At 47.7% G+C, this 16,308-nt stretch overlaps 1 protein-coding gene across 1 annotated transcript in view; it reads left to right on the top strand.

Moving 5' to 3' along the window:
* Pex14 (peroxisomal biogenesis factor 14) overlaps nucleotides 1-16,308 on the top strand; it is a 137,107-nt gene that overhangs the window by 105,626 nt on the left and 15,173 nt on the right. Inside the window, exon 4 of the mRNA XM_021200296.2 lies at nucleotides 7,858-7,986. Coding sequence (XP_021055955.1) covers nucleotides 7,858-7,986 — 129 coding nt within the window. The remainder of the gene's footprint in view (nucleotides 1-7,857; nucleotides 7,987-16,308) is intronic.

Here is a 16,308-nt window from a genome sequence, read left to right as displayed (position 1 = left end):
GAAGAGCAGTCGGTGCTCTTAACTGCTGAGCCATCTCTCCAGCCCCCTCACATTGTATTTTTAAATGTTTGTGTATTGCGTAATGTTCAGATCACAGTAACTCCTCTGTCCCCTCTTTATAGTGAAAGCATTCAATGTCATCTCTTCCACCTTGAGAAAATACAGTGTGTCATCCTTACCTGTGATGGGCAACTGTGCTTGCTCCTGGCACTTCTTGCGCTGTCTGGCTGAAACTAAGAACCTTGATCAGTATACAGGTCTTGTGTCCTGACTATCCTTTTTACTTTTCCTCTTTTGGGGGAATTTGTTCTAAGACTTTGCTGTTGAAGATGTGCTGTGTCAGGCTCTCCAGGGTGTTCCCTCACCCTGGAGTGCTGTGGCAAGCCCCATACAGGGTTGGGTGCGAGTGAGGATAGGTGAGTCACTCCTCCTGTCACTCTGTGAGGTGACCTCAGTATGTAGCCTTGGCTGGAACTTGCTGTGCAGACCAGGCTGGCATCAACTGTCACCTGTCTCTACCTCCCTAGTATAGGGATTAAAGTCACCATGGCTGGCTTCTGTGGGGTTTTTGTTCATGTGTTTGTTTTTTCTTCATCTGTAAATAAAAAGGAGGGATGGAGGAAGGGAGAGAGAATGGGATAGACACCCCCACCAGAACTTCAAGGGGTTTTTTTGTTTTTTTTTTTTTTTGGGGGGGGGGGTTTTGTTTTGTTGTTTTCCTGTTCTCCTGAAGTTGCTATTGTTCAAAAGGCAAACAAGGGAGTGGAGAGAGATGGCTCCGTGGTCCAGAGCTCTGACTGCTCTTCCAGAGGACCCAGGTTTAATTTCCTGAGCAGATAGTACGGCTTGAACATTGTGTAAGTCCATTTTGGGATCCCCCGGTGCCTTTTGCTGGGCTCTATGTATACTGTGTGCACGTGGTATAAACATACTTCCAGGCAAAACCCTTGCACATATAAAATAAAAAGCAGACTTACAAAGGCACACGAGGAGCTGGAAGCTCTGGCTCAGAGGTTCAGAGCACTGGCCATTCTTATGAAGGGCCTTAGATGAGATGACTCTCACGCGTCTGTACCTCCAGGTCCAGTGGTTCCCAGGCCCTCCTCTGTAACCTCTGCAGAACATACATATGGCACACATGTACACTCTCAGGTAAAACACCCATGCATATAAAATAAATAAGTCTATTTTTTTTTTTAAAGCAAACAACTGGCACAGTCTCTTCTGACTGGGTAAGTGTAAGTGTTGCTAACGTGTTTATTACTTGGGCTTTTCCCACACATTTATAAAAACTCACCACACCTTGGACTTGTAAATAATTGTACCTCCCCTGGCCTGTGAAGAGGCTGCCTCAGCCTGTTGCTAAAGCCCTCCATGTCAGAGGCCGTCCTCTGTGACAGTAGCAGTCTATAATCCTCCAGAATTGTTGGCAGACATCAAACGTAACCCTTCTTTTTGTTTTTCCTCAATATAGCCAGAGAGGGATTAACAGGAAAGTGGGGGCCCTCTCTAGACTGTACAGATCAGAAATAGACATCATGGATGCCTTCTGGAGTTTCGCTCAGTCTTTCAGATGGAGGTCTCAGTTTGTGTAACACAGAGGGCAGCTCACTTCCGTCTTGTTCAGTAGGTATACTGCTCCCCAGAGGCCCTCAGTAAATTTTATAGAAAGTTCCCTCCTTATGTGAAGGCACTAAGCCTGGTATAGCTGCTATAATTTAGGGCTCCAAGGGAGTACATCTGCCTTGTGAAATAACCTGCCAAAAGTGTACAGAAACTTTTGATCTTGGTTGATCTGCCTGTGTCATTGCACTACTGGGCTCTAGGCCCTGTGACCCCAGCCTGTCTGCTTTGAAATTAAAGCCCCGATTTGCATTTAGTTCACGCTGCAATGGTCCTCTTGTGTTCTGTGTTGGTAGAGACTTCGAGCTTGTCTGCTGATGTTCTAATGTCTGAGAGCGCCACACCTGGTTGTGGCTGAGTGTTCATAGCTCCTCTGTCTCCTCGAGGACCCTCTTCCTTGACACAGGGAAAGCAGTCCCATCTTGTCTCCTGCCAGGTCTCGGACTCAGTAAGCCGGCAGTGTGAACTACGTGGTGCACTGGCTTCTTACTTGGTGATTTACTGGGAGAGGCGCCTGCCAGGAGACCAGGGTCCTCACGCCTTTGCTTGGTTTTCTTGTACATTTGATATATTTAATGGATATATTGTCGTTATGGGTCACTGGGATAAGGAAGGGATTGGTGCGAGTTTTAATGCAAGGTCTGAGCGCTTTGCGCTGAGATGAGAATTGCAATCGTGGTGGGTAAATATCTTTCTTTCCCTGGGTGGCAGGAGGCAGTGTTTTGCTGTCTTGGAACAGTTTTCAGAAGGATACTGAGAAAGCATCAGTTTCAAGGCATCAGCAGCAACTTTTCCTTCAGTTGTACAGATGCCTGCCATGTGAGGAGAGGAGAAAGTCTCTTATCCCATTCTTGAAGTTACACATTAATATCAAGATCCGGAAAGCCAGCCCACCTCCAGCTCAATTTACATAAAAACTTTCATTCAGACTAGTGATATTTAGAACTGTTTTTCTAAAAAACTGGTTCTTGCTGCTTGGGGAATAGTTATCAGCAGAGAAGGAAGCTTCGGCTTATTTGCTTAATATTTTAACCTAGCGGATTAGACAGGTTGGGGAGCTGGGGGAGGGGATAAGAGAGTGGGTGGGGCGGCCCCATAAACAAGGTGATATATAATATTTTTTTTGTTCTCCTTTTAAATAAATACCGATCAGCTTTATGTTCAGAGACAATAGGAGCCGTTGGCTTAAATTTGCAGTTTACTGTATTTATGGCTGTAATATCAAGGTGCTGCCGTCGTAATTTCATGCCCCAATGAGAAGAGCAAGGTCGAAGCAAATGCTTCCATCGGCATCTGCTAGCACACTAACTCATAAACAAGGCCCGGCTGGATCAGGTGGCACGGAATAATACAGGCTAATGAAATACAGCACAGCTTTCCATTACTGTTAGTTTTTACAGTGTCGTCATTACGTGTAATTTATGTTTAAAAAATTCAATTTTATACAAGGCACTGGGAAATAGGGGTCCACAGGTCATCCAACGACTTTTAGAGGCTCCAAGAGTCCTTATTGTACTCTATACTGTTCCAACAAAATGTTAATAAAATAAGAATACTTTTTCCCTTTCCCCTCCCTGAGCCCATTCTGAGGGAGTTGATTTTTCTTTTAATTTGGGGAATATCTTTAGCCAGCTGTCTTCCTGCCTCATCTCCTCCTGGAATGTGCCAGGCAGATAACTAGTTGTGTTCTGAGAGAGGTGACCCTGCTCAGTCTCAGCGTCTCAGTTGACTCGGAAATGGAGGGGCTGTGGACGGAGGAAGATGATCTGAGTTCTGGGCCCTTCGCTGCTGCCCTTGGATGTGCACCCCCCTCCATGTCCTTCTTCTTCTCTACAGTTTGATTATAAAGCCTGGTCCGGACTGGAAGGTACGGCTGGGGTTCATTGCCTAGCATATTTTCAAACTACTCCTAGCCCTTCTGTCTTGGTCGCTTGCCCCGCACAATGCAGAGAACACTGCTGTCATCTTTCAGGTTTCTGTTTCACCTCTAGAGTCAAACCCAGAGCTGTGCCCAACAGGCACTGCAGTAAGTGTGGAGTTGCTTGATCTGAGAAGTTGTGCAGCCAGACCCACAGGAAACCGTCAGCCTGCCGGGAAAGGACATGGGTACCATGATCATACACACGCACACACACACGCATACACACACACACGCACACACACACACACACGCACACACACACGCGCACACATGCACACACACGCGCGCACACACGCGCACACACATGCACACACACACATACATGCACACACACACACACACATCTTTGGCTCTTGTTTGCTTTCTAATAGAAACCTTTAGGAAAAGAAAGCAGACTGTTTATCTGCTAGGAGATAAAAATAGGCAGGTGGGACTGTCCTGAGCCCAGTTCAGATGGCGTCACTGCAAAGGTTCTTTTAAATGCAGCCCTCTAGGGAGAAGAAATCTCCACAGGGGCAGCAGTGGTAACTGCCTGATGTTGGGAATAGTTTGGAGTGAACCAAGGGGACAGGAAAGGTGCTGGGGACCTTGGAGGGCTTGCTGGGGACCTTGGTAACTGGACGATATTTCAACAACGCCAGAGTGATAAGCGTGGTGCGTCCTCACCCTCGCCTCACCCCAGACATTCCTCACAGAGCAGTGCCGTGCTTCCCTGAGAGTTCTCAGTCAGACAGCAGTGGACACTATTTACAGAGCTAAGTGGAGGAAGACCAGGTCGGGGGTCAGTCACTTCTCTCTGGCCACTGCTCTTCCTCCTAAACAATGCTCTTGTTCTTTCCCTGAGAGAGTGAGTGGGCAGGACTTCCTTAGACTTATTCTTTACTAGTAGTAGATGGGCGGGTGGGAACTCTAGAAGGATCACCCATGGTGGAAGGGAAATTGCTGGAAGAAGATTAAAATGCCAAGTCCTAGTGGTGTCAGATAGCAACAGTCGACCCTTCAGCTAAGAGGAAAATGTAACCTTATCAGAATGAGCTAACTCTTCCAAAGGCAGATAGGGAGGGAGCAGAAGGCTTGCTTGCCTCCTGCTCTGCTCCCTGTTCTGCCCAGCCATTGCTCAGTCCCTTTGCGATTAGATTATTCCTCACAGATAGCAATCAACTGGAAGGAAGTGTGTGTGTCTAATTTGCATGAGATTATTTAAAACAACAACAACAAAAAAGGTCTACATTAGTCAGGGTGATGGTAAACACTGCAGAGAGATGCCTTTATAATATAGCCTGTGCCTTCCTTGGCTTTCAGAGCCAAATATAATTCACTTACAATTGGCAGTTTCCTTTATTATTCCTTTTAACCTTTTGGATTCTGCAAGGTCTCAATCAAAGATCTGCATTGTTTATCTTGCGGGCTGGGTAGGAAAGACGGGGGTAGGACATCTGGATGTTTATGCATGGGTCCTGTGGCAACAGTTTATCACAGAGGTAGGGTCCTCTCTGGACCAGGAGCCAGTGGCTGGGTAGATGAGTCTTGATCCAGAGAGAAGTGACTGACCCCGACTTGGTCTTCCTCCACTTAGCTCTGTAAATAGTGTCCACTGCTGTCTGACTGAGAACTCTCAGGGAAGCACGGCACTGCTCTGTGAGGAATGTCTGGGGTGAGGCGAAGGTGAGGACGCACCATGCTTATCACTCTGGCGTTGTTGAAATATCGTCCAGTTACCATTTGTAGGTCCGACCCAGGTTGTCTGTAGCCCATGTTTCTATATCCACAGGAACTAGCATTGGCTCTTATCCACAGCTGGGGTCCAGGGTGCCATGGGAGAAAGGAGTTTAGTCCTCCTCTAAACCTTGACAGACATGAGAGTGAAGTTGCTGTCTGATGCTTGTAACTCTGGTTGCCTCTGTTCTCCAAGACAAGTTGGATCTAGACAGCCTTCACCCCCACCTTAGGAAATGGTTAGGGTAACACTCCAAAATTATGTGTTCTCCCCCCTTCTTTCTTAAGAAAAATGACTCATTTATTGAAATCAAATCAAGCCCCTGACTTTTTTGGAGAACTAGGTATATTGGACTTCCAGCCAGTGTAGAGTTATAGCACCAAATGAAAAGAAAGAGCCCAGAAGGAAGTGCCGATGGCATTGGAACCATCACCTCACTGGTGGCCTCGGCTGAGGGAATGCATGCTGGGTTTTATTAGAATAGTCTTGGTAAAAGCACGGGGCAGAGGGCAGAACAGCCGGCACAAGGTCCTGTTCCTTTAACCAGCGCCAGCTCGCGAGGCCGAGGCACAGCCTGTAACTTGCTGTATATTTCCCCAGCGTTAAGCATTATCGTACTTGTTTATATTTGAAAGAGCCAGAAGGGAAATGAGAATGCAACTGAATGCTCCTTTTGGGAGAATTATCCTCATTTGCAGCCAGCAGCTGACAAGGCACATGATCCACCAGGTTTAGAGAATCCCGTGGTGTACCAGTGACCAGCAGCCTGTGCTGACGTCGCAGATGCTGCTTCCTATCCTCTGCAGTGGACTGGGAAAAGCACCGTCCTCCTTCCTGGCTTGGAGAGGAGTGCCCCTTCCTATTTAGGAAGAGCCATCAGCAGTGACTGACAAGCGACCGAGCCCAAGAGGCACAGGCTCTAGGGAGCTGTGTCCTCAGTTTTACCTGGCCCATCTGTCTGCCCTACTCCTTCTCTGGGGAGAAGAAACGACGAGAAGTGCAGCCCATTTGGGGCAAGCTGTGCAAGAAGTGGGGATGCCCTTGTCCCGAGTAGCCTGGGATGCTCTGTTGCTCTATCGCCTGCCCTCCCTCCCTCTGGCTGGGTGAATGCTGACCCACGACCCAGGGCAGGCAGGGCTTGCTTGCTTCTTTCTGTCTGGCTCCTGTGTGTGAAGAGGAAGTGCTGCTCCTTGTGAAAGGAGAGAGGTGAAGGGCCATTTTGCATAGTTGAGGCACTCCCTTGACCATTTGCAGTGGGGCATGAAAAGTCTGAGGGATGGCTAGCGTCGACTCAGGCCAATATGGTACAGGGCCGAGCTGTGCTCTAAAGCATTAATGTACACCATGTATTAGCCCCCAGGCACAGAGTGCGAGGCCCCACACTTTGAAGATGCTGATCCTCAGAACTGCCTTGTACTTCATCCACCCCCAGGGGCAAGTATACTGTGCTGTGGGCCTCTAATGGAGAGCTGCCGCCCAGATGTGGAAAAGCTCTTGGCCTCGGTTTAAAAGCTCTGTGTGTGGCTCTACTGGATATTGGGATTCCCGGAACAGCCTGGACCAGCTTGAGTTGTCTTCTGCATGCTAGCAGTGACCTCTCACCTGCTTTCACCCTCAGCAGTAGATCTCTTTGTATACATCATTACTTCCCGAGTGGGCCCTGTAGGAATCTTGTTGCAAACCTGGGCTCTACACTTCAGTCCTACGGAGCCCTCCTCCTTTACCATCGGTCACCCAGTCGGCCTCAGGCCCTCTGAACACCTCTCTGCTCCCAGCTTGCTAGGTTAGGAGCCTGGACTTTCACTGGCTCTCCCTTCCTGCTTGGCAAATCCTTTCCACATGCTATAACCACTGCAGATGGCGCCCTGTGATTTCCTGATGCCCTGTGTGCAGTGTAGTTTAGAGCGGCAGAGGATTAAAAAGGGAGGTGGGGTGGGGTGGGGGGAACTAGCCAAAGGCGATCCAGGCAGCCTGGGATAGGCTGGAGCAATAGTCATCCAAAAGCGTGGGCCTGGTCTCATTTTGATCTGTTTTCTTGTTTTATTTTCTTCTTTACATTCTATATCCCATTCATACTAATCACAGTCAGTCCTGATTTTTCTTTTTATTTCTGCATTTGTCATAAAATAAAGCAAATTATTCCCGTCTTCGGAAACGATCTAGACTAATTAGTCGTCTCACCCAATAATTAGTTTTTTGTTTCCCTGTCTGTTTTCGTGCATTATTGTTAGTTTTTTCCCCTCTTTTTTTAACACCATTACAGATTAAAATGAGCCACATTTGCAGTTGATGGTATCTGTTTTCGGGGGAAGAATGGAGAATTGCAGTACGGAGCGACTTCAAAAGCAGCAATAAACTCAAGGATAAATTAAGGAAATTGAATGAGCCACATTTGGAAGCAGTGTTGAGGCTAATATTCTGTCGCTTAAGGTTAAATTGCGACGGAGAGAGGTTCCCAAGAATCCGAAATCGAGGAGGCAGCACACTCAAATGCAAGGCGCTCTGTGGCCGTCAGGGCCTGCTTGCAAAGGAAGATTTTGCTGGGGGTGGTCGCTGGCAAGAGATACTCACGAGAGTCCTCTGCTCTTCTCTCTAGGGCTGACAGACGAAGAGATTGACCTGGCTTTCCAGCAGTCGGGCACTGCTGCCGACGAGCCTTCACCCCTGGGCCCAGCTGCCCCAGTGGTTCCTGTCCAGCCCCCTCACCTCACTCCGCAGCCGTACAGTAAGTCACCTGTTCCAAGTCCTGCTTACCCCGCCCTGCTGGGAGTCAGGACACTGGCTAAGGGCGGTGCTCCAAAGCTCCCTCCCACCTTAGCTCAGCAAACTGGGGTAACTTGGGTTTTCCACTTGATGCAAAAAGCTCTTAAGTTTTTGTAGGAATAAAAACATGGCACACTCAAACTCATCTAGACACGGATTTAAGTGTGTGCTAAAGGTTTCAGGGGAGCAGGAGCCAGCCGATTGTGTTGCCTCAGACACTGCTCACACAGGTGCTCGGCTCTGCTCCTTCCATCTTCTCCCTGTGGTACTGAGCTTTGGCTTCCGAGCCCACACGTGGGGTGTGAGTGGGCTCCCCTTTGCCCATGGAGGTAACCTGACTACTCAGATTCGGGCCAACCGTGGCTCCCTTGTCCTGACTGCACGGTGTATATTCATGGAGTGACAGATTCTAAGGGAATTTCAGATTAAATACAAAGGTGCCTTAATGATCACATGGACTCCTGATGCTAGGGAGTTTGTTGTTTTAAATGGAGGTTGCTGTGGTAACAGACACAGTGCGATGCAGCCATCCAGACAAGACCATCACCTCTTCTGCAAGTCACCTGGAGAGTTTGAAAAGCTAGAAGTATCCCCAAAGCTTATGGGAGATAGCTTACATTGGTTTCTTTTTATATAACTCAGCACAGGCCCTATTGTCTTTCAAAATTTTTTTTTTTAAATTGTCTTCATTTTACTTGTCTAGAAGTGTTAGTTTTTTCCAAAAGGTGATTGAAAAGGGAGTTCAAGGCCAGATATTAAAGAGTGTATTTAAAAATGGTGGGTTCTGAACTCTTCTTCCTTCTCCTCTTATCAGTGTTTTGAGCAGGCTTGCCTGCATCTGGGCTGGCGGTCCCTCCTCAGCAGCTGGCATGGTCTGCTCTCCTGTGGTCAGCTGGAGGGGACTAGGCGGAGGCTGGGCGTCATCGTCGTAGCAAGAGAGCCATTTTGCTTTCTGGATAAGCCGAGTGACAAAGTCAGAGCACACACACACGTTCTGTCCCTCTGGCCTGGGCAACTGGCTCAAGACCTTTGAGACCCCAGGAGCAGGCTTCTGCTGTTGGTGAGCAAGGGCCTCATTTCTCTTTCCCAGCCCAAACCCTATCAATCTGTTGTATAGACTTCGGGCTATAAACATACTTTTTAACCAAAGGCTAAGTAAGTGTCCACACTTTCCTGAGTTGTCCCTGAGCCCAGCCGTGTAATGGGATTTGTTGAGGACAGGCAGTGGCAGCTGGGTGCAGAATTTCTAAGATGCACATCTGCTCTGCTCCAGCTGTTTCCTCCCATGGCTTAATACCACACAGGTCTCTCCGTTGCTTGAAAATTTCCTGCTGGGAACAAATTGTTCTGGTTGGTCACAGAGTTGGCATCCAGCATCCCATGCTTGCCTGCCTTCTGCAAGTGCAGAGTTAGCTGATGGCTTCTCGAGTGGGGCGAGGCCGAAGCCTCCTTCAGGGTTGCAGGCTGAGACTCAGTCTGCAGCCTCCTTCAACAATGGCACACGTCTACTCAGAGATGGGCTTCCTCCTGATTTGACACCAGCGCAGAAAGAGTGGCAGTGACAGTTTCTGATGCTGGCGTTTTCAGTTGTCACCACGGAGCCTCATGCTTTGCTAGTGTTACACAGCTCCATTCAGCTCCTGAGTGACTCTGCTCTTCACTTCCGTACTTTTGCCAAGAGGTGTCAAAACTGCTCCAAAAAAGGGGGGGGGGGACTTGATTTTGATTAATATAGAGAAACAAGACTTTGCCTGACTGATAATAAAACTGATAAATGACATTTGAATTACTTGTAGCGGTAATTTATTACATAAAATATCTTTTATTTGACATGCGATTAGTTGCTGGAAGCATCACTCAATCTGACTAGTTTAAACATGCTCTAAAATGAACCCCAGTAAAAACCAGGGCTGTCGGCTGCTGGCGTTATGAAATATACTAATCCTGGAGTGAGGAAAAAAATCTGACTTTAAATATTTAAATGATTAATTGGGTTTATATATTTTTTTTACCTCTCTAACCCCCTTAATTACAACCAAACTCAGGGGAGTTTCTGAACTAGGTGTGCAATCTGCATGCTTATCACCGAGGCATTGTCTGCGTCTGGGAGGGATTTATGGCCTCTGTTCACATGTGTTTCTGCTGATTCTGTGCCTAGAACCACTGTAGTCCTTTCCTTCCCATTTCTCAGCTGTTCTGAGCCCAAGTCTAGAAGATGGGCTTCCCTCGGGCGAGCCCCAAGTGCCTCCGAGTCAGCTTAGTCTCTCTTAGAAGCACCTGGAGAAGCTGGCCTGTGTAGACCTTTGTTTCCCAACCACCCTAGCTTGGTGGCCCTGCAGCTGCTGGATGCCTCCTTTGCTATCTCTGCTCTCTGGTGAGTGGACTTGACCTTGAAGTGTTAGTGATGCAGAGAATGCCAGAATGGTACTTGTTCAGCTCAGTCTAAGCACCCACTGGAAGCTCAACTCGGTACTATATGAGAGTTTTACAAGCTCTTAAGAAAAAGAGAATAATATCAGACATTGTGATTTAATGCCAAAATTAATTATACTGCAAAAAAAATCTGTAAGATTACAGAAAAGAGAAAAATTAATGTGGGCTAAGGCAGTCAGGAGGCTTTGTGAGAGTGGCAGGAGGTGACACCTGAGGGGGCATGGTGTCACCTAGTGTGAGGATAAACCAGTGTTCCTCAGGCTGCAGAGAAAGTCAGGCAGAGCTCAGGGAAAGCCTGGCTAGGATCCAGGAGAAAGCTGGTACTGTTTCTACTGTTTCTCCTCTCGGCTCTGCTCTGTTTGACTTTGAGTTGGGACTTGTGTGTGTGCTCACAAGCCCTGTGAGGGAGGCTCTGGGTCTTGCTCCCTGCTGAGCTGAGGGATTTGTGATTCCTGGGGAGCTGCTTTGTCTTGTTTCCACCCAGAGAGATAAGCACCAAAGGGCTCTGAGGTCTGAGCAAGGGCTGGTGCAGCTTTTTGTGGGGCAGTATTGGGCACCAGTGTTGGTCCCTGATGAGCAGTATAGCACCTTCAGAGGCTGGCCAGGGCTCTAGCTGCCTCTTCTTAAAATAGACAGAGATACCTAGGGCAGGTGCAAAGCTTTGAATCATTTGCTTCGAAGTCCTGAGAGAAAGTTCTTCTGTTTGTTTCTGTTACAACCCTATTTAGTAATGCACAGTTATCCTGATTATCTTAACTCATTACTGAGTGACTCTGTGTCCCAGGCACTGTGCTTGACCCCTGTCAGGCACAAATAGGTCATCAAGAAGGTCCCTTAGTCCGCTTTCCGTTGCTAAAGACTTGATAAAGTCGTCTTCGAAAGAGAAGAGGGTTGTTCTGGATATGGAGTTCCAGTCGGTGATGGTTGGCCTGTTGGCTTGGGGTGTTAGGTGATGGGCACACAGCAGAGGGAAACAGAAACTGCTCCTGTCATGGCCAGAGACGAAAGGGAAGCGAGGAAGGGTCTGGATTTCCACACTACTCCACAGTGGCTTATGGTCTCCCTGTAGACTTTGAAGTTCTTACTCCCGGCCTGACCGCGCTGCGGACAGTTAAGCCAGGTTGTCAGTGCCTGGGAGGCGGGCAGGGGCAGGGAGGAGGCTGGTGCAGACGAGGGGAAAGGGAGCCCCTGAGAGCAGATGCTCCACTGACCCCACGGGCAACGGGGTCAGTGATCTGACAGGGTGGACACGAGCATGAAGACAGGGAAGCACATGACGACCTCAAGGATCTCTGGGTGATCAAGAAGCTGGAGTAGCTGAGGGGGAGGCAAAATGACAGCTACCCCTCACTGACAGAAGAGAACCACAACTTGTGATAGCCAGTCGTTTTGGAAGTTTCTTCGTTTAACGAAACTGTCCTTAGACCAATGTTAAAGTCACTTGTTTTAGAGACAGATAAGGGGGTGGATGCTTGCCTGAGCCTCTCTTGCCCTCCCTGTTGCCTTTGCTTTTCCCCAGGCTTGGCATCCACTGTCCACATCTTTGGGCATCTTTCCAGTGCTCCATTCTGACCTGTTGGAGGCGCCACGGCTCTCACATTCTCTGCTCCCTACCACGCTGCACTGAAGTGGTTGTTTCAGTGTCTTCTCTAGTAATCTGTGAGCCCTGGGGCCTTTCTACAACTCTAATGGCCTGAGGCTCTGACTTAGCAGGTGTCTAGACGTGCCAGTTGTCTGGGTGAACCGAGGCGGAGCCTTTCTTGAGAACTGAGAGGAGCAGGCTGACAACGGGGGTGGGGGGGTGGGGGGTGGGAGGGGGTGTCTGTCCAAGCCCTCCCTGCCCTCCTTTCTGTCCAGGCCCAGGAACGTGGTGTTGGCGCCGATGTGAACTCTCAGGGTCATGTTACCTGGGCCCGTGTGGGCTCCGGTGGCTAGCTGCTGTGGTATTTAGAAAGGTTCGACTGGCATATTAGGAGGGAAGAACTGATACTTTATTATCACTCTTTATAGCATCTAAATGTTAGATTCTGCTGGATGAGTCAGGCGATATCAGGCGTGTATTTTTCAGGTTGTGTTAGGTCATGTTCTCCCTTGGTTTTAGCCACTAACAGGTTGGGGAAAACTTAGCACACCCGCATTGTTGGCTTTTGCTCTCGACCACTGCTCACCTTTAAAAGACATTACACAGGCTGTGTGCCTGTGACCTTTGTGAGGGTGGTTTACATGAAGTAAAATGCACCCACTGTGATTGCACCATCTGAGTGGAGTGTGCACTTCACGTAACCATCACTGCATTGCAGAACGTTTCCAATACCCCAGAAGGTTCCCTTGTGCCCCATTTCCAGTCAGTGCACCCCCGTCCTGCCTCCAGGGCAGCCACAGCTCTGCTTTTCCTTGCTACCTGTTAGATATTTCTTTTCCTGAGCTGTGTATAAATGGAATCATATGGTATGTATGCTTAAGCGTCTGGTTGCTCTGCCCCACGTAATGCTGAGATACATCCACATTGCTGTGCATGTCAGAAGTTGTTTCATTTTGTCCCGAGCCACCCCCACCTCATGGAAGATGCATCGCTGTGCTTGGCCACTCAGCACTTGATGGACTTTGGGTTGTTTCCAGTTTTTAGCCGTTATGAATAAACCTCTTGTGAACGTTCTTGGACAAGTCTGTGTGTGCTTTCATCTCTCTCGGGCGGATGCCGAGCAGGGGAGTTGCTGGTTTGTATGTTAAGTGTAGGTTTAACCGTATCAGAAACTGTAAAGTGTTTTCCAGAGCAGTTACCCTGCATCAGCTCCCACCAGCGGTCGCAGCCTCGGCCTCAGCTGTGTTTCCGGCTGGAGGTCAGTGACATTACCATGTGGTGTACAGGGCTGACTCCTGAAGGCTGGCTTTCCCTTCCTGTAGTGCCCGGTCAGGGCAGCCCCTTCACATGCTTACTGGTCATCTGCACGGCTGTCTTGGGGCGTGTCTGTCCTGGTGTCCTGTCTCTTACTCGTCTTATTATTGGGTTAGAAGAATTCTCTGTATCCTCTGTCAGATAATGAACTACCTTCCAAGTAAATGGTGAAAGAAAGAGCCGATGCTTTGAACTTGGTGCCATCTTGGTGGGAGGAGGCCTGTTGGCCTTTCTACATTTCCCTTTGAAATGGGGAAAGGCAGCAGCGTGCCCCTCCCCCGCCCCGCCTCCTTTTACTATGGCCGTTGCCCGTCTTTTTTTTTTTTTTCTAGAAAGATGCTTAGTGGTGTTTGTTACGTATGGTGCTGGGATGAAGCCTCTGGTGTCGGTCTGTAGGTCTGCAGTCAGTTCTGAGGTCCGTTTTGTTTCCTTTCATCTTATTTATCATTAATTTTTAATATCTCTGTGTGTGTGTATGTGTGTGCGCACGCACGTACGTGCAAGCGTGTGTGTGCATGCATGTGCATGTGTGCATGTGCGGAAGTCAGAGATAACTTGTGGCAGTTGGCTGCCCTTCTGTCATGTTCTAGGGATTGAATTCTGCTCCTCAAGTTTTGGCAGCAAGCACCTTTACCTGTGGAACCGCTCACCAGCCCCCTAAACAATTTTTAGAACTATTGGAATATATTTTATATATCACAAAACTCATCCATTTCAAGGGTAGAATTCAGTGGTTTTTAGTAACTCAACTGAGAGGTGCAGTCATTGTCATGGAGGAGCTTACAGAATTCCTATGCTCTTCCTGTAGGACCCTTCAGATCCCCTCCCTCTCAGTCCTGGTTCCCATCCTTACCCCCAGGCAACTATAAGTTCACCTCTTCTGGGCATTTTAGGTAAGTGGCGTCACAGAGTGGGCCATTTCTGTGCCTGGCTTCTTCTCATTGACACCGTGGTTTTGAGGTCACCCATATTACAGTGTTCATTTCCCTCAGGGTCAGTGTTCCATTGTATGGGTGGTCCTCGGTCTTCCACCAGTTGATGGACTGTTGTTAGATGATCTCCTGGTCATGCATTTGATTTCTTGTGTAATGTGAGTTGTACATGCTAAGCAGGTACTCTACTGTTAAGCTATACCTTCGGATCCCAACTCCTGTTTTGGGTGCCGTGAATAATATTGCTGAGAACATTGATTGGTGTGTAAATCTTACATGAAAACATGCTTAGATGGTGTCTATCATGGACTTGCTGAATGCCAAGTTTCTGCTTTCTGCATCTTAATTATTTTCTTTCTAATCACTTTTCTGAAGAATAACATACATGCAGTAAGAGTCCCGGGGTTTTGTTGTTGTTGTTGTTGTTGTTTTTCAATATCCTGTTTGATAAATTATAATTCATTTATTTTGTGTAATCACAATGTAGTGTGTGTATGTATGTATGTGTGTGCATGTGTTTTCTATTCTCCTAAAAAGTGTCTTTGTGCCTTTGCCTGCATGCCTCACTCCTGTGACGTGCCAGTGTGTGCCTTGTTACCACAGCTCTGCCCTCTCACAAACCTAGTAGTTTTTGTACTTAGTGTCTTTCTTACCTGTTTTGGGGATTGAACTCAGGACATGGGGCCTGGTGGCAAGTGTCTGTCCACTGTGCCATCCTCACTGACTCCCTTATGAGAGTTTCAGGGTTCTGTTCATTTGCCATTCCACTTCTTGCTGGGATGTGGTATTCAGTCTTATGCGTAGCCATGCTAACCTGTATAACAGGGCCTCACCGCACTTGGAATGGGATGTGGTATTCAGTCTTATGTGTAGCCATGCTAACATGAGTGTAACAAGGCCTCACTGTTCTTTGAATTTCATACAGTGACTAATGATGCCAATCATATTTTCAGGTTTAAAACTTATATATATATATTTTTATGTGTATGAGTGTTTTGCTTACATGTACATCTGTGTGCCACTTGAATGTGTGGTGCTGTAGAGTCCAGAAGAGAACATGGGATCTCCTGGGACTGGGGTTACAGACTGTTGTGAGCCTCTGTGTAGGTGTTGGGAACAGAACCCTGGTCCTCTGCAGAAGTAGCCAGTACTCGGAGCTGCTGAGCCAGCCCTCCAGTCCTGCCGTCTTCAGGGTCTTACCCGTCAGTCCTATATCTTTATGAAGACTCTTGTAATCCTTTGCCTTTTCAAAAGCAGCCTTGTCCCCGCCTCAGTGAATGTCAGGCTGCCCCTGCGTTCCCGTCCCTCCTGTCTGTCCCTTCTGTCTCCCAGCCTGTGACTTGCCTGTTTACTTTTGTGATGGTGCCTTTTGTTGACATGCTTTTTGTCAATTGTTTTGCCTTTTACGGCCCCCACCTTTTATGGCTTTGCCCATCCTAAGACTCTAAGACTTCTGTGTCTCCTGTTTTCAGAAGGAATCCATATATCTATCTATGTAGTTATCGCTCTTTGTGTGTGTGGCCCGTGTAGCATTCATTTTTGCATACAGTATAAGCTCGAGACTTTATATGGATTTTCACCTGTTCCAGCACCATTGTCTCACAGGTTGCTCTTTCTTCCACAGGGATGATGATGATGATGATGATGTGTGTGTGTGTGTGTGTGTGTTTGTGTATGAGCATGTGTATGTGTGTATTATTCAATATACTAAGTACTATAAAATAAATTAATATATATGAATAAATTAATGAATGAAAGATCTTACCCTGTAATCCATTGGCTTCAAACTCCAGCTAAGCCTTGAGCCTTTCAAGGGTTAGAAATACAGGCGTGAACCACCACAACTGGCTTTTCTTTTTCTTTTTCTTCTTTTCTTTTCTTAAGGTGTCAAGGATTAGATGCAGGGCTTGGTAGCATGATAGGCATATGTCCTACCTTGAGTTATTTTTACCTCCAGCCCTGGGTTTGCTTGTTGAGACCTGGCCCCTGTGTTGCCTGAGTTGGTCTTCAGTTCCTGGACTCA

Source organism: Mus pahari, chromosome 6 (genome assembly GCF_900095145.1).
Source record: "Mus pahari chromosome 6, PAHARI_EIJ_v1.1, whole genome shotgun sequence".
Lineage (NCBI taxonomy): Eukaryota > Metazoa > Chordata > Mammalia > Rodentia > Muridae > Mus > Mus pahari.
This window is presented reverse-complemented; position numbering and strand designations above follow the sequence as displayed.